Genomic DNA, 25,325 nt, shown 5'->3' with positions numbered 1-25,325 from the left:
ATAAAACTAGCATTTGTCATAGCTACATTTCTGTTTTCATTGCAGTAAATTATAAATATATATATTTTTCTCTAGTAAACCAGCTGATTTACATAATTCAAGGAATAGCAATATTGTGTCAGATTGAGTTGCGGTCATATGATGTATTGTAGTAACATATTAGTTCCGTATGAGGCGCTGTTACTTTCCCGGCTCCTCATTTTCCGTTTTTCACTTCTGATGCATTGTTTACGTGGAAGTGAGTTTCGCTCCGTCTTCCGGGTTGTAGATCCTTCAGGTTGGCATTTCGCTTACAGCGAAGCTCAGCTGCGATGGCCGTGGTTCCTGCTCAATCTCTCCGGGTTTCGGATATCCGAGACCCGACTGTTCTGTTCGAGCGGTACAACACCGAGGAGATACGCGGCATCGAGCGGAATGTCCGCGGAGAGATCGAGCACAAGAAGGAGGAACTTCGTCAGATGGTGGGCGAGCGGTACCGCGATTTGATCGACGCCGCCGACACCATCGGAGAGATGCGTCAGTGTTCGGAGAGCGTGGTTACGTCCATCCAGGACATGCACCGCTATTGCCACAAGCTGAAACAGGGGAAAAGCGTTCCCCAAAGCAACAGCAAAGAAGAGGTATGTGGCTCCACTGTGAAGCTAACGAGCGGTGGTGATGGCTAACTAGTTCTGTTGATTTAGATAGCAAACTGTTCTGCAGAATACCATTCCCCGATCCCTTCTGGACAGGTTGTGATGTGTGATTAGACTCCGACAGGTTCCACCCGTTGTGAGATGATTGGTATATGTCAATGATGGGATTATCTGTGTGAGTTTCAATATCTACTACACCCTATATCTCTGTGTGATTGTCTCTCTGCCTGTCCCTTTATTTATGTATGTAATGTAGCCTGTCTTAGCTTTCCCATCAAGTCCCAGGAGAGGTTCTACACCTTGGCCTCTCAGATCAATCACTGTGTATCCCTGTGATTATCTCTGTCTGTATGTGTTTATAAACTCTCTCTCTTTTCACACCAGGTCCAGAGGCAGTCCCAGGAGAAGTTCTACACCATGGCCTCTCAGATCAAGCTGCTGCTGGAGATCCCAGAGAGGATCTGGAGTTCCATGGAGGCCTCTCAGTACCTGCAGGCAAAGACACTTATTACTAAGACAGTGGACTGTTAGCATTTCCCATAGGAAGACACTGCATACTTAGCCGTCGTTGCTAATACTAGCTGGGCATGGCCAATGATTTATGTAAACCCACATCATAGGGCACTGCTAATGCTAACTCTTGGTTTAATGGACACTCCTGACCAGCCAACCAATATTTCATTTCAGAATTGGTTAAAATTAGGTTATGGTCAGTTTTAGAGATTGGGTAGTCGGGCTGTCAATGGGATGCTGGTCAGAAAAGCCCTTATAGCCTCTCCCTGGTTTACCACCCTCTTTGCTGCAGGCCACACAGCTCTACCTGCTCTGCTGCCACCTGCACAGACAGCTCCACCTGGAGGCTGGAGGACCACAGTACAGCCCCGTCCTCGCCCGCTTCCCCATCCTGGTCAGGCAGGTGGCTGCTGCTGGACACTTCAGGTGAATGTCACCGTGATGTAATTTTGGATGAGGGAGACGATTATCAAATCTGGATTTTCTGTGAAATTGAAGAGCCTACCTCAGCAGGGCTAGAAGCACCACATTCAATATAGGGGCACCACATTCGATATAGGAGCACCACATTCAATATAGGAGCACCACATCCAATATAGGGGCACCACATTCAATATAGGGGCACCACATTCGATATAGGGGCACCACATTCGATATAGGGGCACCACATTCGATATAGGGGCACCACATTCGATATAGGAGCAGCGCATTCAATATAGGAGCACCGCATTCAATATCGGAGCGCCACATTCAATATCGGAGCGCCACATTCAATATAGGAGCACTCTCTCTCTCTTCTACCCCCCTCCCAGGTCCACCATTTTGCTGGACAGTAAGTCAGTCCTGCGTGGTCGGGCGGTGTCTGACCAAGCCATCGCTGAGGCCCTAGTGTCCACCATGCTCCTCGAGGACAGCTCTCCACGTCAGGCTCTGGCTGACTTCCTCCTGGCTAGGAAGGCCTCTATCCAACAGCTACTCAACCAGCCACAGCATGGTACTAGTATATACCACTCTACCACAATACAATACCACACATACTTCCTACACAATACAACCAGCCACAGCATGGTACTAGTATATACCACTGTACCACAATACAATACCACACATACTTCCTACACAATACACAACATATCATCCAACACAATACGTAACACAACATCCTACACAATACACAACACAATGCAACACAATACACAACATCCTACACAATACACAACACCACATCCTATACAATATCCTATACAATACACAACACAATACAACATCCTACACAACACAATACACAATACAACATCCTACACAATAAAACATATTACAGCCTTGACACTTCCACCCCAAGTCAACATGTCCTGTTATCACACTTCCACCCCAAGTCAACATGCCCTGTTATCACACTTCCTCTCCCCTGTTATTACACTTCCTCTCCAAGTCAACATGTCCTGTTATCACACTTCCACCCCAAGTCAACATGTCCTGTTATCACACTTCCACCCCAAGTCAACATGCCCTGTTATCACACTTCCACCCCAAGTCAACATGCCCTGTTATCACACTTCCACTCCAAGTCAACATGTCCTGTTATCACACTTCCTCTCCCGAGTCAACATGTCCTGTTATCACACTTCCACCCCAAGTCAACATGCCCTGTTATCACACTTCCACTCCAAGTCAACATGTCCTGTTATCAGTCTTCCTCTCCCCTGTTATCACACTTCCTCTCCAAGTCAACATGTCCTGTTATCACACTTCCTCTCCCCTGTTATCACACTTCCACTCCAAGTCAACATGCCCTGTTATCACACTTCCACTCCAAGTCAACATGTCCTGTTATCACACTTCCTCTCCAAGTCAACATGCCCTGTTATCACACTTCCTCTCCAAGTCAACATGCCCTGTTATCACACTTCCTCTCCAAGTCAACATGTCCTGTTATCACACTTCCACCCCAAGTCAACATGCCCTGTTATCACACTTCCACCCCAAGTCAACATGCCCTGTTATCACACTTCCTCTCCAAGTCAACATGTCCTGTTATCACACTTCCTCTCCCCTGTTATCACACTTCCACTCCAAGTCAACATGTCCTGTTATCACACTTCCACTCCAAGTCAACATGTCCTGTTATCACACTTCCTCTCCAAGTCAACATGTCCTGTTATCAGTCTTCCTCTCCCCTGTTATCACACTTCCTCTCCAAGTCAACATGTCCTGTTATCACACTTCCTCTCCCCTGTTATCACACTTCCTCTCCCCTGTTATCACACTTCCACTCCAAGTCAACATGCCCTGTTATCACACTTCCACTCCAAGTCAACATGTCCTGTTATCACACTTCCACCCCAAGTCAACATGCCCTGTTATCACACTTCCTCTCCAAGTCAACATGTCCTGTTATCACACTTCCACCCCAAGTCAACATGCCCTGTTATCACACTTCCTCTCCAAGTCAACATGTCCTGTTATCACACTTCCTCTCCAAGTCAACATGTCCTGTTATCACACTTCCACTCCAAGTCAACATGTCCTGTTATCACACTTCCACCCCAAGTCAACATGTCCTGTTATCACACTTCCACCCCAAGTCAACATGCCCTGTTATCACACTTCCACCCCAAGTCAACATGCCCTGTTATCACACTTCCTTTCCAAGTCAACATGTCCTGTTATCACACTTCCACTCCAAGTCAACATGTCCTGTTATCACACTTCCACCCCAAGTCAACATGTCCTGTTATCACACTTCCACTCCAAGTCAACATGCCCTGTTATCACACTTCCACCCCAAGTCAACATGCCCTGTTATCACACTTCCTTTCCAAGTCAACATGTCCTGTTATCACACTTCCACTCCAAGTCAACATGTCCTGTTATCACACTTCCTCTCCAAGTCAACATGTCCTGTTATCACACTTCCTCTCCCCTGTTATCACACTTCCACTCCAAGTCAACATGCCCTGTTATCACACTTCCACCCCAAGTCAACATGCCCTGTTATCACACTTCCACCCCAAGTCAACATGTCCTGTTATCACACTTCCACTCCAAGTCAACATGTCCTGTTATCACACTTCCTCATCTCTGTTCAGTGGACCGGTGTGGTGTTTTGATGTGTGGTTCAGGTTGACAGTCATGTCTGTGTGTGTGTCCCAGGTGCTGGTATTAAGGCCCAGGTGTGTAGCCTGGTAGAGCTGCTGGTGACCACTCTGTACCAGGCCTACGCTGTCTTCTACGTAGCCCCAGAAGGGAGTCCCCGGCTGGGGGACGGAGGGCTGAGCTCCGGCCTCCTCTTCACCACTCTGGAGAACGTCACCTCCACCACACCTACAGGTAGATAGATACCTTGCAGATACCTTGCAAGAAATGGTTGAAGAAGAAAAAATACTTTATTTATTTATTTATTTAACCTTTATTTAACTAGGCATGTCAGTTAAGATAATTCTTATTTACAGTGACGGCCTAACCTACTTTCATCCCATTTTAGGCCCAAACTGATCTGGAGCCCCTAACTTTGATAAGACTAAATAAGCGTGTTATATTAGATTGTATAAGCAACATGGTCTACCTTGACCTTTTGATTGGCCTCTCTGAGGGATATTGACTTTCAACAATGGAGAATTTTAATACCAATTATAAACCGAGGAGTTTGGGTCTTGGATGCTGATGATCTGAAACAGTGTTTCAGCTGTGTGTGTGTATATCCAACAATATACCATGGGTATGTTGTAAAGACACAAAAATACTTGTTTACTGTTAGATGTTTGTTGGTAACCAGTTTATAACAGCATTAAGGCACCTTAGGGGTTTGTGGTATATGGCCAATACACAACACCCCTGTGGGCCTTATTGTTGAATTATAGAACTGTAGACATCTCTGTGGTAATCTGTCCTTCCGGTCTCACCTGTTGTCACCTGTTGTCCAGGTAAAGGGAGGCGTGTCCTTCAGGAGGAGGTGAGTACAGGAAGCTGGTTCAAGTACCTCCCCTCTTCCATCGCTGAGTTCCAGCCCGCGCTCAGAACCCTGGCTCAGCCAATCCAGAGAGAGCAGCTCAGAGACACCCTACAGCAGTGGATCAACACGTAAGACCTCATCCAATCAATACCCTTTACTTTTGCATATAGAAACAGCTGCCATATTTCAGCCAATCAATACCCTTTACTTTTGCATATAGAAACAGCTGCCATATTTCAGCCAATCAATACCCTTTACTTTTGCATATAGAAACAGCTGCCATATTTCAGCCAATCAATGCCCTTTTAATTTCAACAACTGATATTCAATATCGATCATAGTCGGCTGTAGAACTATAAAAAGATTATTAAGGAGAGTCTGATCTGAGACCAGAAAATGACCAGCTTCTTCAGGAACTATATCTGCTCTGGGAACCAAATCAACCAAAATGGAACTCTCACATGCTGACTAGAAGAGGGGGGGGGCACACGCGTGTATGGGTCCGCACACGCGTGTATGGGTCCGCATGTTGATTTTTGTCCATCCAGACCAGACGCGATCAGGGCCCACGGGTTGAAATATGTGACTTCCAGACAGTGGCGAGGGAGTTGATAAAACCTTCAACTTGGGGACACACTCTTGTCTTGAATGATGTCATTCATGTTCCACTAATAAATCATTTAAACAAGCCTGAAGCCAAATTAACAAATCCCCTGTCATTGTAAACCTCGGTAACAGGTAGCCCTTTACACTCCTACTCGTATAGGGGGTTGAACATGGCAGATTTGAACACTGAAAAAACCCTCAATTGGAGCTCAGTGTCTGTACAGTAACATGATGTCAGAGCTCAGTGTCTGTACAGTAACATGCTATACATGACGTCAGAGCTCAGTGTCTGTACAGTAACATGCTATACATGACGTCAGACCTCAGGCTCTGTGCTTCACAGCTCTGTATGGGTTTTTACTGACAGCCGTTATGAACTAGAGCCCCGTACGTGACCAGAAGTTGTCCCCATCCCTGCCCCTAATTGGGCAACTTTTGTAAGTGTTTTGTTGACCGAGGGAAGGAAATGCTGTGAATGAAGAGGACTCAAATGTATTTAAAAGATGAGACGTTGAGGACTATAATAAACACTGCTTTGATGTGATACAAGCCAAATACCTGTGAGTCCAAATGTGCACTTCACATTTCCACATCATCAAACTCATGTTGATGATCACTAGGTTTTATACCCTGGGTTGTCCTGAACACAATGAGACTGATACCCTGGGACATCCTGAACACAATGAGACTGATACCCTGGGTTGTCCTGAACACAATGAGACTGATACCCTGGGTTGTCCTGAACACAATGAGCCTGATACCCTGGGTCGTCCTGAACACAATGAGCCTGATACCCTGGGTTGTCCTGAACACAATGAGACTGATACTCTGGGTTGTCCTGAACACAATGAGCCTGATACTCTGGATTGTCCTGAACACAATGAAACTGATACCCTGGGTTGTCCTGAACACAATGAGCCTCATGCCCCGGGTTGTCCTGAACACAATGAGCCTGATACCCTGGGTTGTCCTGAACACAATGAGACTGATACCCTGGGTCGTCCTGAACACAATGAGACTGATACCCTGGGTCGTCCTGAACACAATGAGACTGATACCCTGGGTCGTCCTGAACACAATGAGACTGATACCCTGGGTCGTCCTGAACACAATGAGACTGATACCCTGGGTCGTCCTGAACACAATGAGCCTCATACCCTGGGTTGTCCTGAACACAATGAGCCTCATGCCCTGGGTTGTCCTGAACACAATGAGCCTCATGCCCCGGGTTGTCCTGAATACAATGAAACTGATACTCTGAGTTGTCCTGAACACAATGAGCCTGATACTCTGGGTTGTCCTGAACACAATGAAACTGATACTCTGGGTTGTCCTGAACACACTGAGACTGATACCCTGGGTTGTCCTGAACACAATGAGACTGACACCCTGGGTTGTCCTGAACACAATGAGACTGATACCCTGGGTTGTCCTGAACACAATGAGCCTGATACCCTGGGTCGTCCTGAACACAATGAGCCTGATACCCTGGGTCGTCCTGAACACAATGAGACTGATACCCTGGGTCGTCCTGAACACAATGAGACTGATACCCTGGGTCGTCCTGAACACAATGAGACTGATACCCTGGGTCGTCCTGAACACAATGAGCCTCATACCCTGGGTTGTCCTGAACACAATGAGCCTCATGCCCTGGGTTGTCCTGAACACAATGAGCCTCATGCCCCGGGTTGTCCTGAACACAATGAGCCTCATGCCCCGGGTTGTCCTGAACACAATGAGACTGACACCCTGGGTTGTCCTGAACACAATAAGCCTCATACCCCGGGTTGTCCTGAACACAATGAGCCTCATACCCCGGGTTGTCCTGAACACGTGAACGTGTAGATGGAGGGAAAGCAGGTGAATTGGCATTCAGCCAGACTCTATAACTCGTCTTTTCATTCTCATCCCAGCTGGAAGGAGGACGTCTGTAACAGAGTCAGCAGTCTGGTTAGGGTTGTTATCATGTTGTAATGTTTCTCCCAGCTGTAACAGAGTCGGCAGTCTGGTTAGGGTTGTTATCATGTTGTATTGTTTCTCCCAGCTGTAACAGAGTCAGCAGTCTGGTTAGGGTTGTTATCATGTTGTATTGTTTCTCCCAGCTGTAACAGAGTCAGCAGTCTGGTTAGGGTTGTTATCATGTTGTATTGTTTCTCCCAGCTGTAACAGAGTCAGCAGTCTGGTTAGGGTTGTTATCATGTTGTATTGTTTCTCCCAGCTGTAACAGAGTCAGCAGTCTGGTTAGGGTTGTTATCATGTTGTATTGTTTCTCCCAGCTGTAACAGAGTCAGCAGTCTGGTTAGGGTTGTTATCATGTTGTATTGTTTCTCCCAGCTGTAACAGAGTCAGCAGTCTGGTTATGGTTGTTATCATGTTGTATTGTTTCTCCCAGCTGTAACAGAGTCGGCAGTCTGGTTAGGGTTGTTATCATGTTGTATTGTTTCTCCCAGCTGTAACAGAGTCGGCAGTCTGGTTAGGGTTGTTATCATGTTGTATTGTTTCTCCCAGCTGTAACAGAGATGGCAGTCTGGTTAGGGTTGTTATCATGTTGTATTGTTTCTCCCAGCTGTAACAGAGTCAGCAGTCTGGTTAGGGTTGTTATCATGTTGTATTTTTTTCTCGCAGCTGTAAGGAGGACATCTGTAATGGTGTCAGCAGTCTGCTGGTCTATGTGAACAGTCTGAAGGGCCTAGCCTCCATCAGAGATGCTGTGTGGGACCTCCTCTCCACCGACTCCATCAGTCAACACTGGAGCTTCATCTGCCAGCGGCTGTTAGAGCGCCCCCTAGCGCTGTGGGAGGACTTCCTACAGCAGCTCTTCCTCCAACGCCTGCAGGTAACTAGCTACACTCAGGTCCCGTTTCCAGGACACAGATTAAAGCTAGTCTTAATCTAGGTTTAGATTAACGAGACCCAGGCCTCGTCCCCCGGGCTTTGATTGTGGACACTTGGAAGAAAGTGTGTGGTGCACCACATTAGTCCTGGAGGAAGTAGCACCTTCTATGGAGAATCTCTGTTGACCAGGCTTTTCAGACTAGGACTAATCTGTGTCCATGTTATAAAATAGAATGGAGCACTGACAGTTTTAGCTGTTGTTGTTAATATTATTCTCTTGTTGTGTGTATTCTATACACCCCTGCTCCTCTCATTACATTGAGCTGTTCTCATTCAGACAGTGGGGAACCTTTTAGAAACAGAACAACAGATTTAACCTGCCGATTTAACTAGCTAGTAGCTACAGCTGTCTTCTGTCTTCTAGCTATCTAGTGAACTAGTTCTCCTCTCCAGAATAGTTCTAATCTGCTCACTGTGTCTGTCTGTTTCCTCTCCCTCTCTCTATCTCTCTCTCTCTCTCTCTCTCTCTCCTTTCCTGTCACTCTCTCATCTCCTTTTCTACCCCCCCTCTTCCATCTTCCTCCCTCCTTTCTATCTCTCCCCTTCTCTCTATCTTCTGCTCCCTTAATTCTCCCGTTCTCCATCTCCCCCTCTTCTTCCATTCTCTCCCCCAGGCGATCACCCAGGAGGGTACAGAGACTATCTCCACCAGCTGCAGACAGCTCCTCTCCTCTGCCCTTCGAGAGCTAGAGGGCCAGCCCACCCCTCCGGGCCCCGGTCCACCAGGCTCCAGCCCTCCCCTCCCCAGCCGAGGTGCTCTCTACGAGGCAGACGTGGCCTCTTTCCTGTGGTCCGAGGCCCAGGGGGACCTACTGAGCGACGCGGCCTGGGTCAGTGTATCCCAACGGGGGCCACAGCATCGGAGCGGCCTGGCCATGAAGACTCAGGCCCTGACACCCTGTGTCCAGATCTTCTGTTCATCACTGGATGCTGCTCTCAGAGACAGACTGGATGACCTGCAGCACTACCTGCCCTCTGATAACACAGGTAGGTAGACAGATGGATTACCTGTCCTCTGATAACACAGGTAGGGAGACAGATGGATTACCTGTCCTCTGATAACACCGGTAGGGAGACAGATGGATTACCTGTCCTCTGATAACACAGGTAGATGGACAGATGGATTATTGGACTTTATTTCTACAGTAGGTCCAATTAAGATATTATCCCAGGGAGACCTGGCCTAATGATAATGTAATGTGAACTAAGGTGAAATACTTAACATGAAGTCATCAATATCGACTGCATCTCAAACTCTCTTCTCATTATAGTGGACTCCTTTTGACCAGAGGTTCTCCTCTGTCTCCTTCCTCCACTCTACCTCCTCCCCCTCTACTTCCTCCTCCATCTCCTCCACCCCCCCTATACCATCTTCTCCACCTCTACCTCCTCCTCCCCCTCTACTTCCTTCTCTACCTCCTCCATCTCCACCTCAACCTCCCCCTCTACTTCCTCCTTCATCTCCTCCTCCACCCCCCTCTATACCATCTTCTCTACCTCTACCTCATCCATCTCCACCTCAACCTCCCCCTCCCCCTCTACTTCCTCCTATACCTCCTCCTCCACCTCTACTACCTCCATCTCCTCTTCCTCCTTCTCTCCCTCTACCTCCTATTCCTTCTCCCCCTCCCGACCTCCACCTTCTCTCCCTCTACCTCCTTCTCCTCCTCCTCTACCATCTCCTCCTCCACCTCCCCCTATACCACCTCCTCCATCTCCTCTTCCACCTCCCCCTCTACAACCTCCCCCTCTTCCTCCTTTACCACCTCCTCTATCTCCTCCTCCACCTCTACTACTACCTCCACCTCTACTACTACCTCCCCCTCTACCACCTCCTCCACCTCCCCCTCTACCACCTCCTCCACCTCCCCCTCTACCACCTCCTCCATCTCCTCCTCCCCCTCTACCTCCCCTTCTACCATCTCCTCCATCTTCTCCTCCCCCTCTACCACCTCCTCCATCTCCTCTTCCTCCTCCCCCTCTACCACCTCCTCTTCCTCCTCCCCCTCTACCACCTCCTCCATCTCCACTTCCTCCCCCTCTACCACCTCCTCCATCTCCACTTCCTCGCCCTCTACCACCTCCTCCATCTCCTCCTCCACCCCCCCCCCCTACCACCTCCTCCATGTCCTCCTCCACCCCCCCCTCTACCACCTCCTCCACCTCCCATCTACCACATGCTCCATCTCCTCCTCCACCCCCCCTCTACCACCTCCTCCACCCCCCCTCTACCACCTCCTCCACCTCCCCTCTACCACCTGCTCCATCTCCTCCTCCACCCCCCCTCTACCACCTCCTCCATCTCCTCCTCCACCCCCCCTCTACCACCTCCTCCACCTCCCCTCTACCACCTGCTCCATCTCCTCCTCCACCCCCCCTTCTACCACCTCCTCCATCTCCTCCTCCACCCCCCCTCTACCACCTGCTCCATCTCCTCCTCCATCTCCTCCTCCACCCCCCCTTCTACCACCTCCTCCATCTCCTCCTCCACCTCCCCTCTACCACCTGCTCCATCTCCTCCTCCACCCCCCCTCTACCACCTCCTCCATCTCCTCCTCCACCCCCCCTCTACCACCTCCTCCACCTCCCCTCTACCACCTGCTCCATCTCCTCCTCCACCCCCCCTTCTACCACCTCCTCCATCTCCTCCTCCACCCCCCCTCTACCACCTCCTCCACCTCCCCTCTACCACCTGCTCCATCTCCTCCTCCATCTCCTCCTCCACCCCCCCTTCTACCACCTCCTCCATCTCCTCCTCCACCCCCCCTCTACCACCTGCTCCATCTCCTCCTCCACCCCCCCCTCTACCACCTGCTCCATCTCCTCCTCCACCCCCCCCTCTACCACCTGCTCCATCTCCTCCTCCACCCCCCCCTCTACCACATCCTCCTCTACCACCTCCTCCACCTCTCTCTACCTCCTCTTCTACCATCTCCTCCACCTCCTCTACCACCTCCTCCATCTCCTCTTCCTCCCCCTCTACCTCTTCCTTCTCCTCCTCTTCATCCACAGATCCCCAGGTCCCCTCCGTCTCCTTCACTATAGGCCTCGGCTCTGGGTCCAGTTCTGGTTCCGGTACCGTCTCATCCTTCGACCGGTTCACAGACGCCATGGCGGTAGAGGAGACCCTACGTGAACGCTGTCTAGCATGCGTACGTGACATCATCACCTGCGTACGCTCTAAACTGGGGGCGGCCTCACCTGTTGGCTCCTCCCCCAGCCCAGCCCGTCTAAGCTCGGTGCTCTTCATGGCCCGCCTCTGTCAGTCCCTCAGCAAGCTCTGCCCCAACCTCAGGCAGTGCATCCTGGGTAAACAGGGCTGTGCTGCAGCTGACCCTGTTACCAAGGGAACACCCCGCCAAAGCAGGAAGTTGGGGAAGGCGGCTGCCAAGGCGACAGAGGTTAGCCCCGCCCAGGCCAAGTGGGCGTGTCTGAAAGAGGAGCTTCTGGTTGTCAGTATGGAAGCATATCGGATATGGAGCTCCGCCCTCTCTAAGGTGAGGGGGTTACTTGGAGGGATAGTTCACCACTAAATCAAAGTTTGTCAGACATTTTCTGGGGCTGTTTAAACATCTCAGAGTTGGAGGATCTAGGATCAGTTTAACCTTTTAGATTAAAATGAAATACATGGGCAGGGGGGGCCTGATCCTAGACCAGCTCTATTACTGAATACTGGTCCTATTAGATTACATGGACAGGGGGGGGCTGATCCTAGACCAGTTCTATGATTGAATACTGGTCCTATTAGATTACATGGACAGGGGGGACCTGATCCTAGACCAGTTCTATGACTGAATACTGGTCCTATTAGATTACATGGACAGCGGGGACCTGATCCTAGACCAGTTCTATGACTGAATACTGGTCCTATTAGATTACATGGACAGGGGGGGCTGATCCTAGACCAGTTCTATGATTGAATACTGGTCCTATTAGATTACATGGACAGGGGGACCTGATCCTAGACCAGTTCTATGATTGAATACTGGTCCTATTAGATTACATGGACAGGGGGACCTGATCCTAGACCAGTTCTATGACTGAATACTGGTCCTATTAGATTACATGGACAGGGGGGACCTGATCCTAGACCAGCTCTATGACTGAATACTGGTCCTATTAGATTACATGGACAGGGGGGACCTGATCCTAGACCAGTTCTATGACTGAATACTGGTCCTATTAGATTACATGGACAGGGGGACCTGATCCTAGACCAGCTCAATGACTGAATACTGGTCATTTAGATTACATGGACAGGGGGACCTGATCCTAGACCAGTTCTATGACTGAATACTGGTCATTTAGATTACATGGACAGGGGGACCTGATCCTAGACCAGCTCTATGACTGAATACTGGTCCTATTAGATTACATGGACGGGGGGGGGGGGGGGGCTGATCCTAGACCAGCTCTATGACTGAATACGGGTCCTATTAGATTACATGGACAGGGGGGACCTGATCCTAGACCAGCTCTATGACTGAATACTGGTCCTATTAGATTACATGGACAGGGGGACCTGATCCTAGACCAGCTCTATGACTGAATACTGGTCCTATTAGATTACATGGACAGGTGGTACCTGATCCTAGACCAGCTCTATGACTGAATACTGGTCCTATTAGATTACATGGACAGGGGGGACCTGATCCTAGACCAGCTCTATGACTGAATACTGGTCCTATTAGATTACATGGACAGGGGGGACCTGATCCTAGACCAGTTCTATGACTGAATACTGGTCCTATTAGATTACATGGACAGGGGGGACCTGATCCTAGATCAGCTCTCTGAGAGGCTTGATACAGAGTTTTGTGGTCTAAGAATGTCAGACAAACTTCCAACAATCAGTTTGAAATGAAATGACAACCCAGTCTATTTAGGCCGAGCCATTCTTCCTTTGTTGTCATGTCTTTTATTACCTTACCCCCTGGTCTCCCCCTCTCTCTCCCCCCCCAAGGCGCTGGTAGGTCAGTTTGCGACCTCGTTGCACGCAGAGTCTGCCGGGGCTATCCTAGCAAACGCCACCAACTGGGAGGAGCTAGAGATCCAGGAAGAGGCAGAGTCAGGGAGCAGCGTCACCTCCAAGATCAGACTTCCTGTCCAGGTAAGAGTGATGTTATGACATCATCGCTCAGCTCAGCAGGACCTGACCAGTAGTGTCTCACAGATAGGAGAAAGGATTTTCAAATAGAAAATTAACACTGAGATGCTGCAATATTATCTCTCTGTCTCCCTCTCTCACTCCCCCCTCTGTCTTCCTCTCTCTGTCTCTCTCTGTCTCTGTCTCGCTCCCCCCTCTCTCTCTCTCTGTCTCTGTCTCGCTCCCCCCTCTCTGTCTCCCTCTCTCACTCCCCCCTCTCTCTGTCTCTCACTCTGTCTCTCTCTCTCTCTCTCTCTCTCTCTCTGTCTCTCTCTCTGTCTCTCTCTCTGTCTCTCTCTCTGTCTCTCTCTCTGTCTCTCTCTCGCTCCCCCCTCTCTGTCTCCCTCTCTCACTCCCCCCTCTCTCTGTCTCTCTCTCTCTCTCTGTCTCTCTCTCTCTCTCTGTCTCTCTCTCTGTCTCTCTCTCGCTCCCCCCTCTCTCTCTCTCTCTCTCTCTCTCTCTCTCTCTCTCTCTCTCTGTCTCGCTCCCCCCTCTCCCCCCCCCCCCCCCCTCCCTCCATAGCCGTCATGGTTTGTCCAGTCTCTGCTGTTCCACCTGTGTCTGGAGGTGAACGGTGTAGGGGGTCATGCTGTGCCCCGCCCCACCCTACAGGAGTTACTACAAGGCTGCATGGACCTGGTGCTGCACCAGTACCAGAACCTCATACACACAGCGCAGGACAAGGTAACACACACACAGCGCTGGACAAGGTAACACACACACAGCGCAGGACAAGGTAACACACACACAGCGCTGGACAAGGTAACACACACACACACAGCGCAGGACAAGGTAACACACACACACAGCGCAGGACAAGGTAACACACACACACTGCGCAGGACAAGGTAACACACACACACAGCGCAGGACAAGGTAACACACACACACAGCGCAGGACAAGGTAACACACACACACACACAGCGCAGGACAAGGTAACACACACACACAGCGCAGGACAAGGTAACACACACACACAGCGCAGGACAAGGTAACACACACACACAGCGCAGGACAAGGTAACACACACACACACAGCGCAGGACAAGGTAACACACACACACACACACACAGCGCAGGACAAGGTAACACACACACACACACACAGCGCAGGACAAGGTAACACTCACACACAGCGCAGGACAAGGTAACACACACACACAGCGCAGGACAAGGTAACACAGACACACAGCGCAGGACAAGGTAACACACACACACACACACACAGCGCAGGACAAGGTAACACACAGCGCAGGACAAGGTAACACACACACAGCGCAGGACAAGGTAACACACACACACAGCGCAAGACACGGTAACACACACACACACACACACACACAGCGCAGGACAAGGTAACACACACACACAGCGCAGGACAAGGTAACACACACACACACACACACAGCGCAGGACAAGGTAACACACACACACACACAGCGCAGGACAAGGTAACACACACAGCGCAGGACAAGGTAACACACACACACAGCTCAGGACAAGGTAACACACACACACACAGCTCAGGACAAGGTAACACACACACACAGCGCAGGACAAGGTAACACACACACACACAGCGCAGGACAAGGTAACACACACACACACAGCGCAGGACAAGGTCACACACACACACAGCGCAGGACAAGGTAACACACACACACTGCGCAGGACAAGGTAACACACACACACACTGCGCAGGACTAGGTAACACACACACACACACTGCGCAGGACTAGGTAACACACACACACACGGCGCAGGACCAGGTAACACACACACACACACACACACACAGCGCAGGACAAGGTAACACACACACACACACACACAGCGCAGGACAAGGTAACACACACACACAGCGCAGGACAAGGTAACACACACACACACACAGCACAGGACAAGGTAACACACACACACAGCGCAGGACAAGGTAACACACAGGGCTGACACTGTAATCATAGAGCACACCTGGACAACGAAATTAGTTGTCATCCTAAAGAGATGTTGCTCTCCCCCCCCTCCTCTTTCTCTCTCTCCCCCTCCTCTTTCTCTCTCTCTCCTCCCCTCTCTCTCTCTCTCTCTCTCTCCCTCCCTCCTCTTTCTCTCTCTCCCCCCTCCTCTTTCTCTCTCTCTCTCTCTCCCCCCTCCTCTCTCTCTCTCCCCCCTCCTCTCTCTCTCTCCCCCCTCCTCTCTCTCTCTCTCCCCCTCCTCTCTCTCTCTCCTCCCCTCTCTCTCTCTCTCCCCCCTCCTCTTTCTCTCTCTCTCTCCCCCTCTCTCTCCCTCCTCTCTCTCTCTCCCTCCTCTCTCTCTCTCCCCTCCTCTCTCTCTCTCTCCACTCTCTCTCTCTCTCTCCCCCCTCCTCTCTCTCTCTCTCTCTCCACTCTCTCTCTCTCTCCCCCCTCCTCTCTCTCTCTCTCTCTCCACTCTCTCTCTCTCTCTCCCCCCCTCTCTCTCTCCACTCTCTCTCCCCTCCACTCTTTCTCTCCCCTCCACTCTCTCTCCTCCCCCTCTCTCTCTCTCCCCCCCTCTCTTTCTCCCCCACCCCCCCTCTCTCTCTCTCCAGGACTGTCCGTTCCCTATGACTCAGAACAGGTCTCTACAGCTGTTATTTGACCTGAGATATCTCACTGCTACCCTGGGTACCAAACTAGAGGATGGCAGGGGCTTCCGCTCTCAACAAGACCCCAGGTACACACACACACACACACACACACACACACCTGGTCTCTCTGTATGTTACAGGGTTCAGTAACATCCTGGTCTCTCTGTGTGTTACAGGGTTCAGTAACATCCTGGTCTCTCTGTATGTTACAGGGTTCAGTAACATCCTGGTCTCTCTGTGTGTTACAGGGTTCAGTAACATCCTGGTCTCTGTATGTTACAGACATCCTGGTCTCTGTATGTTACAGACATCCTGGTCTCTGTGTGTTACAGGGTTCAGTAACATCCTGGTCTCTGTATGTTACAGGGTTCAGTAACATCCTGGTCTCTGTATGTTACAGGGTTCAGTAACATCCTGGTCTCTGTGTGTTACATGGTTCAGTAACATCCTGGTCTCTGTGTGTTACAGGGTTCAGTAACATCCTGGTCTCTCTGTATGTTACAGGGTTCAGTAACATCCTGGTCTCTGTATGTTACAGGGTTCAGTAACATCCTGGTCTCTGTATGTTACAGGGTTCAGTAACATCCTGGTCTCTGTATGTTACAGGGTTCAGTAACATCCTGGTCTCTGTGTGTTACAGGGTTCAGTAACATCCTGGTCTCTGTGTGTTACAGGGTTCAGTAACATCCTGGTCTCTGTATGTTACAGGGTTCAGTAACATCCTGGTCTCTGTATGTTACAGGGTTCAGTAACATCCTGGTCTCTGTATGTTACAGTGTTCAGTAACATCCTGGTCTCTGTATGTTACAGTGTTCAGTAACATCCTGGTCTCTCTGTATGTTACAGGGTTCAGTAACATCCTGGTCTCTCTGTATGTTACAGGGTTCAGTAACATCCTAGTCTCTCTGTATGTTACAGGGTTCAGTAACATCCTGGTCTCCCTGTGTGTTACAGGGTGCAGTAACATCCTGGTCTCCCTGTGTGTTACATGGTTCAGTAACATCCTGGTCTCCCTGTGTGTTACATGGTTCAGTAACATCCTGGTCTCTCTGTATGTTACAGGGTTCAGTAACATCCTGGTCTCTCTGTATGTTACAGGGTTCAGTAACATCCTGGTCTCTCTGTATGTTACAGGGTTCAGTAACATCCTGGTCTCTGTATGTTACAGGGTCCAGCAGGTGTGTGATTCGCTGGAGAGCTACATTGATCCCTTTGACCTGGATGTGTTCATGCCGCCATTCAACAGCAACCTCAACCGCCTATCACAGAGGAGTTCGGTACGAATGGCCCCGCCCCCTGATGCTACTAATGTGATTGGAGACTAAAATAAATCATGATATTCAGTGTAGAGTCGGGTTATCCTGGGTTATCCTGGGTTATCCTGGGTTACCCTGGATTATCCTGGGTTATTCTGATTTATCCTGGGTTATCCTGGGTTATCCTGGGTTATTCTGGGTTATTCTGGGTTATCCTGGGTTATCCTGGGTTATCCTGGGTTATTCTGGGTTATCCTGGGTTATTCTGGGTTATCCTGGGTTATCATGGGTTACCCTGGGTTATCCTGGGTTATCCACTGTGTATTGATCGTTCAGTAACTTTGGTCACAATTGGTAGCTCTCTGAGGTGCTGTTGGGGATTCAGATGTTGTATTGACGTTGTGATCATTTATGTGGTGTGTTTATATTGTACGATTGTGGTGTTTTGGTTGCGTTAAGGTTGTTGTGCTAACATTGTGATAATGTTGTAATAACATTTCTGTAAACACCGGCTGAGAGGCTCGTAAGGATTTCACAGCCGCTACAGATCACAGTGTTACAGAATACAATAACAATACTCCAGTCTGACAGCAAGTCACTATCATCAGATATGAGAACAATCCATAACATACAGCATGGAGTCTAGTGACCATCAACTCACATCCTGTACAACCACAACACCGGAAATCATGGAGTCTAGTGACCATCAACTCACATCCTGTACAACCACAACACTGGCAATCATGGAGTCTAGTGACCATCAACTCACATCCTCTACAACCACAACACTGGAAATCATGGAGTCTAGTGACCATCAACTCACATCCTGTACAACCACAACACTGGAAATCATGGAGTCTAGTGACCATCAACTCACATCCTGTACAACCACAACACTGGAAATCATGGAGTCTAGTGACCATCAACTCACATCCTCTACAACCACAACACTGGAAATCATGGAGTCTAGTGACCATCAACTCACATCCTCTACAACCACAACACTGGAAATCATGGAGTCTGGTGACCATCAACTCACATCCTGTACAACCACAACACTGGAAATCATGGAGTCTGGTGACCATCAACTCACATCCTGTACAACCACAACACTGGAAATCATGGAGTCTAGTGACCATCAACTCACATCCTGTACAACCACAACACTGGAAATCATGGAGTCTGGTGACCATCAACTCACATCCTGTACAACCACGACACTGGAAATCATGGAGTCTAGTGACCATCAACTCACATCCTCTACAACCACAACACTGGAAATCATGGAGTCTAGTGACCATCAACTCACATCCTGTACAACCACAATACTGGAAGTCATGGAGTCTAGTGACCATCAACTCACATCCTGTACAACCACAACACTGGAAATCATGGAGTCTAGTGACCATCAACTCACATCCTGTACAACCACAACACTGGAAATCATGGAGTCTAGTGACCATCAACTCACATCCTCTACAACCACAACACTGGAAATCATGGAGTCTAGTGACCATCAACTCACATCCTCTACAACCACAACACTGGAAATCATGGAGTCTAGTGACCATCAACTCACATCCTCTACAACCACAACACTGGAAATCATGGAGTCTAGTGACCATCAACTCACATCCTGTACAACCACAACACGGGAAATCATGGAGTCTAGTGACCATCAACTCACATCCTCTACAACCACAACACTGGAAATCATGGAGTCTAGTGACCATCAACTCACATCCTGTACAACCACAACACTGGAAATCATGGAGTCTAGTGACCATCAACTCATATCCTGTACAACCACAACACTGGAAATCATGGAGTCTAGTGACCATCAACTCACATCCTGTACAACCACAATACGGGAAATCATGGAGTCTAGTGACCATCAACTCACATCCTGTACAACCACAACACTGGAAATCATGGAGTCTAGTGACCATCAACTCACATCCTGTACAACCACAACACCGGAAATCATGTGTGTTACACACAGGGGAAATGTAGCAATATGCTAAAGCCCTGTGTTAATTACTTAATTCTCTTTAAATGTCCCCATTCCAAACACCATGTTAATGTTGTGTGGTTCCAGGTGTTGTTGGGGTTGTTGACGGGGACAGAGAAGCAGTTTGTTTCCCGTGGTAACAGCGCGGCCTCTCAGGAACCATACAACATCCTGCCGCTGGCCAGCACCCAGATCAGGTGACTACACACACCAGCACCCAGATCAGGTGACTACACACACCAGCACCCAGATCAGGTGACTACACACACCAGCACCCAGATCAGGTGACTACACACACCAGCACCCAGATCAGGTGACTACACACACCAGGACACACACCAGGACACATATTCATTAATACAAAGTATCTCTGAATAGGAGTTCTGATATTGGATCACTGGACAGGTAGGACCTGATCCTAGACCAGCTCTATGACTGAATACTGGTCCTTTTAGATTACATGGACAGGGGGACCTGATCCTAGACCAGCTCTATGACTGAATACTGGTCCTTTTAGATTACATGGACAGGGGGGACCTGATCCTAGACCAGCTCTATGACTGAATACTGGTCCTAATTGATTACATGGACAGGTAGGAGCTGATCCTAGACCAGCTATATAGCCCAGTACCCTGTCTATAGGCTACAGGTCCATTAGTATTATAGCCCAGTACCCTGTCTATAGGCTACAGGTCCATTAGTATTATAGCCTAGTACCCTGTCTATAGGCTACAGGTCCATTAGTATTATAGCCCAGTACCCTGTCTATAGGCTACAGGTCCATTAGTATTATAGCCCATTACCCTGTCTATAGGCTACAGGTCCATTAGTATTATAGCCTAGTACCCTGTCTATAGGCTACAGGTCCATTAGTATTATAGCCTAGTACCCTGTCTATAGGCTACAGGTCCATTAGTATTATAGCCTAGTACCCTGTCTATAGGCTACAGGTCCATTAGTATTATAGCCCAGTACCCTGTCTATAGGCTACAGGTCCATTAGTATTATAGCCTAGTACCCTGTCTATAGGCTACAGGTCCATTAGTATTATAGCCTAGTACCCTGTCTATAGGCTACAGGTCCATTAGTATTATAGCCTAGTACCCTGTCTATAGGCTACAGGTCCATTAGTATTATAGCCTAGTACCCTGTCTATAGGCTACAGGTCCATTAGTATTATAGCCCAGTACCCTGTCTATAGGCTACAGGTCCATTAGTATTATAGCCTAGTACCCTGTCTATAGGCTACAGGTCCATTAGTATTATAGCCTAGTACCCTGTCTATAGGCTACAGGTCCATTAGTATTATAGCCCAGTACCCTGTCTATAGGCTACAGGTCCATTAGTATTATAGCCCAGTACCCTGTCTATAGGCTACAGGTCCATTAGTATTATAGCCCAGTACCCTGTCTATAGGCTACAGGTCCATTAGTATTATAGCCCAGTACCCTGTCTATAGGCTACAGGTCCATTAGTATTATAGCCCAGTACCCTGTCTATAGGCTACAGGTCCATTAGTATTATAGCCCAGTACCCTGTCTATAGGCTACAGGTCCATTTAGTATTTTAACCCAGTACCCTGTCTATAGGCTACAGGTCCAGACGTATTTTAACCCAGTACCCTGTCTCTGTTCTCCAGGTTTGGGCTGTTACCTCTGAGCATGACCAACTCCCGTAAAACCAAGTCCTCCACACAGGGAAATGACATCACACGCCCACTGGTGAGTCACACGGACGGACGAGTGGGGTGGGGTGTTGGGGGAGGACGGACCGGCGGGGAGGGGGAGGACGGATGGGTGGGGGAGGGCGGGGGGGTGTTGGGGGAGGACGAGGTCTGAGGTTGAACGTATAGCTGAGGTTTTCATATAAACCTGCCTGTATGAATGTCAACCTCACTTCAAGTTTCAGTCTGTTTTTTAACCTTGGCCATGTCTGTTGATTTCCTACGATGTGTATCATGATGTTTTATGTCTGCATTTCCAGCTGTTTTGAGGGCAACAGACCCAGGACAGCAGCAACAGGTCATTGTGTGTGTGGGGTATCTTTAGTGTGTGGGTGGTATCTTTAGTGTGTGTGTGGGTGGTATCTTTAGTGTGTGTGTGGGTGGTATCTTTAGTGTGTGTGTGGGTGGTATCTTTAGCGTGTGTGTGGGTGGTATCTTTAGCGTGTGTGTGGGGTATCTTTAGTGTGTGTGTGGGGTATCTTTAGTGTGTGGGTGGTATCTTTAGTGTGTGTGTGGGTGGTATCTTTAGTGTGTGTGTGGGTGGTGTCTTTAGTGTGTGTGTGGGTGGTATCTTTAGTGTGTGTGTGGGTGGTGTCTTTAGTGTGTGTGTGTGTGGTGTCTTTAGTGTGTGTGTGTGTGGTGGTATCTTTAGTGTGTGTGGTGTCTTTAGTGTGTGTAGTGTCTTTAGTGTAAGTGTGTGTGGTGGTATCTTTAGTGTGTAGTGTCTTTAGTGTGTAGTGTCTTTAGTGTAAGTGTGTGTGGTGGTATCTTTAGTGTGTAGTGTCTTTAGTGTGTAGTGTGTGTGGTGGTATCTTTAGTGTGTAGTGTGTGTGGTGGTATCTTTAGTGTGTGTGGTGGTATCTTTAGTGTGTGTGGTGGTATCTTTAGTGTGTGTGTAGTGGTGTCTTTAGTGTGTGTGTAGTGGTGTCTTTAGTGTCTTTAGTTATCTATCTTTAATGTGTAATATTCTATGTGCCATGAAGTGTTTTTACAGTGGGGAGGTTTGCAGTGTGGAGGTTTGCAGTGGGGAGGTTTGCAGTGGGGATGTTTGCAGTGGGGAGGTTTGCAGTGTGGAGGTTTGCAGTGTGGAGGTTTGCAGTGGGGAGGTTTGCAGTGGGGAGGTTTGCAGTGGGGAGGTTTGCAGTGGGGAGGTTTGGTTGTTAACGTGGCTTCTGGTTTGGTTTGATGTTGCCTCAGATCGCTAACTAACAAGGACATGTGACCTGCTTCCTCACTGCCATCCCATTCCCTGTATAGTACACTGTTTTTGAGCCCTGTGGGTTTTTGCTGACGGCTAACCTGGTTTCACGCTGTCTGCCGGGATCTGCAGTCAATTCATGAATCGGCAATGTTCCTATTTTTTATCTTAAGAGGATTTTTCAATTCTCCTCAACTGATTTTTGTAGTGACGTGGATTTGACCTCCACCCTGCCTCACACCATTCCAAACCGTATCTGTGACCAGACAAACAGCGAGTGTTTTCACATCCATTTTCCATGGGGGTGCATCTCAATACTCTGACGTGGCTTCCTCTCATTGTCTCCTCGCCTTCATCTGCACTGATCTGAACGAACAAAACAAAGGAAGCCGACCCGCTTCCTTGCTTATTAGGGAGGAGACAAGGACATGAGGCCAGGGTCGAGTTCATGTCACGCACAGAATGGAAAACATTAGTTCAGGTAGTCTCTCTCTATTTCTCTCAGTTCAGGTAGTCTCTCTCTATTTCTCTCAGTTCAGGTAGTCTCTCAGTTCAGGAAGTCTCTCAGTTCAGGTAGTCTCTCCCTATTTCTCTCAGTTCAGGAAGTCTCTCTCTCTCAGTTCATGTAGTCTCTCAGTTCAGGAAGTCTCTCAGTTCAGGTAGTCTCTCCCTATTTCTCTCAGTTCAGGAAGTCTCTCTCTCTCAGTTCAGGTAGTCTCTCAGTTCAGGTAGTCTCTCCCTATTTCTCTCAGTTCAGGAAGTCTCTCTCTCTCAGTTCAGGTAGTCTCTCAGGTCAGGTAGTCTCTCCCTATTTCTCTCAGGTCAGGAAGTCTCTCAGTTCAGGTAGTCTCTCCCTATTTCTCTCAGTTCAGGTAGTCTCTCTCTCTCAGGTCAGGTAGTCTCTCGCTATTTCTCCCAGTTCAGGAAGTCTCTCAGTTCAGGAAGTCTCTCAGTTCAGGAAGTCTCTCAGTTCAGGTAGTCTCTCAGTTCAGGTAGTCTCTCAGTTCAGGTAGTCTCTCCCAATTTCTCTCAGTTCAGGAAGTCTCTCAGTTCAGGAAGTCTCTCAGTTCAGGTAGTCTCTCAGTTCAGGTAGTCTCTCCCTATTTCTCTCAGGTCAGGAAGTCTCTCAGTTCAGGTAGTCTCTCTCTATTTCTCTCAGTTCAGGTAGTCTTTCCCTATTTCTCTCAGGTCAGGAAGTCTCTCAGTTCAGGTAGTCTCTCTCTATTTCTCTCAGTTCAGATAGGGAGAGACTATCTGAACTGAGAGAAATAGAGAGAGCCTCCCTGAACTGAGAGACTTCCTGACCTGAGAGAAATAGGGAGAGACTATTTCTCTCAGGTCAGGAAGTCTCTCAGTTCAGGTAGTCTCTCTCTCTCAGTTCAGGTAGTCTCTCCCTATTTCTCTCAGGTCAGGAAGTCTCTCAGTTCAGGTAGTCTCTCTCTCTCAGTTCAGGTAGTCTCTCCCTATTTCTCTCAGGTCAGGAAGTCTCTCAGTTCAGGTAGTCTCTATTTCTCTCAGTTCAGGTAGTCTCTCCCTATTTCTCTCAGGTCAGGAAGTCTCTCAGTTCAGGTAGTCTCTCTCTATTTCTCTCAGTTCAGGTAGTCTCTCTCTATTTCTCTCAGTTCAGGTAGTCTCTATTTCTCTCAGTTCAGGTAGTCTTTATTTCTCTCAGTTCAGGTAGTCTCTCTCTCTCAGTTCAGGTAGTCTCTATTTATCTCAGTTCAGGTAGTCTCTCAGTTCAGGTAGTCTCTCTCTATTTCATTTTCAAAACGTTATCTTCTGCATAGTGCCTAATGAACATCACCAAGTTCAGACTGTTAAGTAATTCACCCCATATCTGTTGTGTTAAATCCTCTCCTCTCCTATAGGCCTCACCCACCTGTAAACCCGCCCATGACGACACCTTCCGCCCTGGCAACCTGTTCAGACAGCTAGCCAATCAGGAGGAGGAGCCCGTGGCGCCGCCGTCGCTATTCAAGCTGGGCTGGCTCTCTGGCATGTCCAAATAAGGGGCTAATGTCCCTAATGACACTCTCTATTCCCACTATGTAGTGCACTACTTTTGACAAGGACCTATGGGAACTATTCCCACTATATAGGGAATAGAGTGCCATTTAACACTGAACCCAAATAAGGAGTGTGACTGTTTTGTATTCGTTAAACACCTTGTACTGTACAGAGACTGTTAGAAGATATGAATCAATATTACAGTTTGAACAGATTATTAATGAGATTGTGTTGTGTGATTCATTTCATTAACATAGTGGAGATAGATAATGAGATTGTGTTGATGTGTGATTCATTTCATTAATATAGTGGAGATAGATAATGAGATTGTGTTGATGTGTGATTCATTTCATTAACATAGTGGAGATAATGTTTTAGCATATACCTGACCACTGTCTGGGTCCTGCTGCTAAGACTGGAGACAGGTGAGGATAGTCACACACACAGACAGTACACACACATACAGACAGTACACACACACACACACAGACAGTACACACACACACACAGACAGTACACACACATACAGCCAGTACACACACACACAGACAGTACACACACACAGACAGTACACACACACACAGACAGTACACACACACACAGACAGTACACACACATACAGACAGTACACACACACATACAGACAGTACACACACACACACAGGCAGTACACACACACACAGACAGTACACACACATACAGACAGTACACACACACATACAGACAGTACACACACACACACAGGCAGTACACACACATACACAGACAGTACAC

The 25,325-nt window shown here is 48.6% G+C and overlaps 1 protein-coding gene across 2 annotated transcripts; it reads left to right on the top strand.

The window, feature by feature from the left end:
* Positions 1–240: 240 nt before the first annotated feature.
* Positions 241–24,777, top strand: LOC139397804 (conserved oligomeric Golgi complex subunit 1-like). Of its 2 annotated transcripts, XM_071144234.1 has the most exons (17): positions 241–620; positions 1,020–1,130; positions 1,441–1,574; positions 1,961–2,142; positions 4,302–4,478; positions 5,072–5,228; positions 8,335–8,545; positions 9,219–9,591; positions 11,617–12,101; positions 13,568–13,714; positions 14,273–14,434; positions 16,318–16,442; positions 17,525–17,633; positions 19,711–19,820; positions 21,263–21,344; positions 21,607–21,644; positions 24,413–24,777. In XM_071144234.1, the coding sequence occupies exons 1-16, from the start codon at positions 312–314 to the stop codon at positions 21,613–21,615; spliced, it is 2,883 nt and encodes a 960-aa protein (XP_071000335.1). In that variant the 5' UTR covers positions 241–311; the 3' UTR covers positions 21,616–21,644; positions 24,413–24,777. The 2 variants fall into 2 exon arrangements, with proteins under 2 accessions (XP_071000335.1, XP_071000334.1); XM_071144233.1 differs by lacking the exon at positions 21,607–21,644 and having other exon boundaries at positions 243–620.
* Positions 24,778–25,325: the final 548 nt, after the last annotated feature.

This window comes from Oncorhynchus clarkii, unplaced genomic scaffold, assembly GCF_045791955.1.
Source record: "Oncorhynchus clarkii lewisi isolate Uvic-CL-2024 unplaced genomic scaffold, UVic_Ocla_1.0 unplaced_contig_11079_pilon_pilon, whole genome shotgun sequence".
Taxonomy (NCBI): domain Eukaryota; kingdom Metazoa; phylum Chordata; class Actinopteri; order Salmoniformes; family Salmonidae; genus Oncorhynchus; species Oncorhynchus clarkii.
Note: the sequence above shows the minus strand (reverse complement) of the source record. Positions and strands in the feature narration are given on the sequence as shown.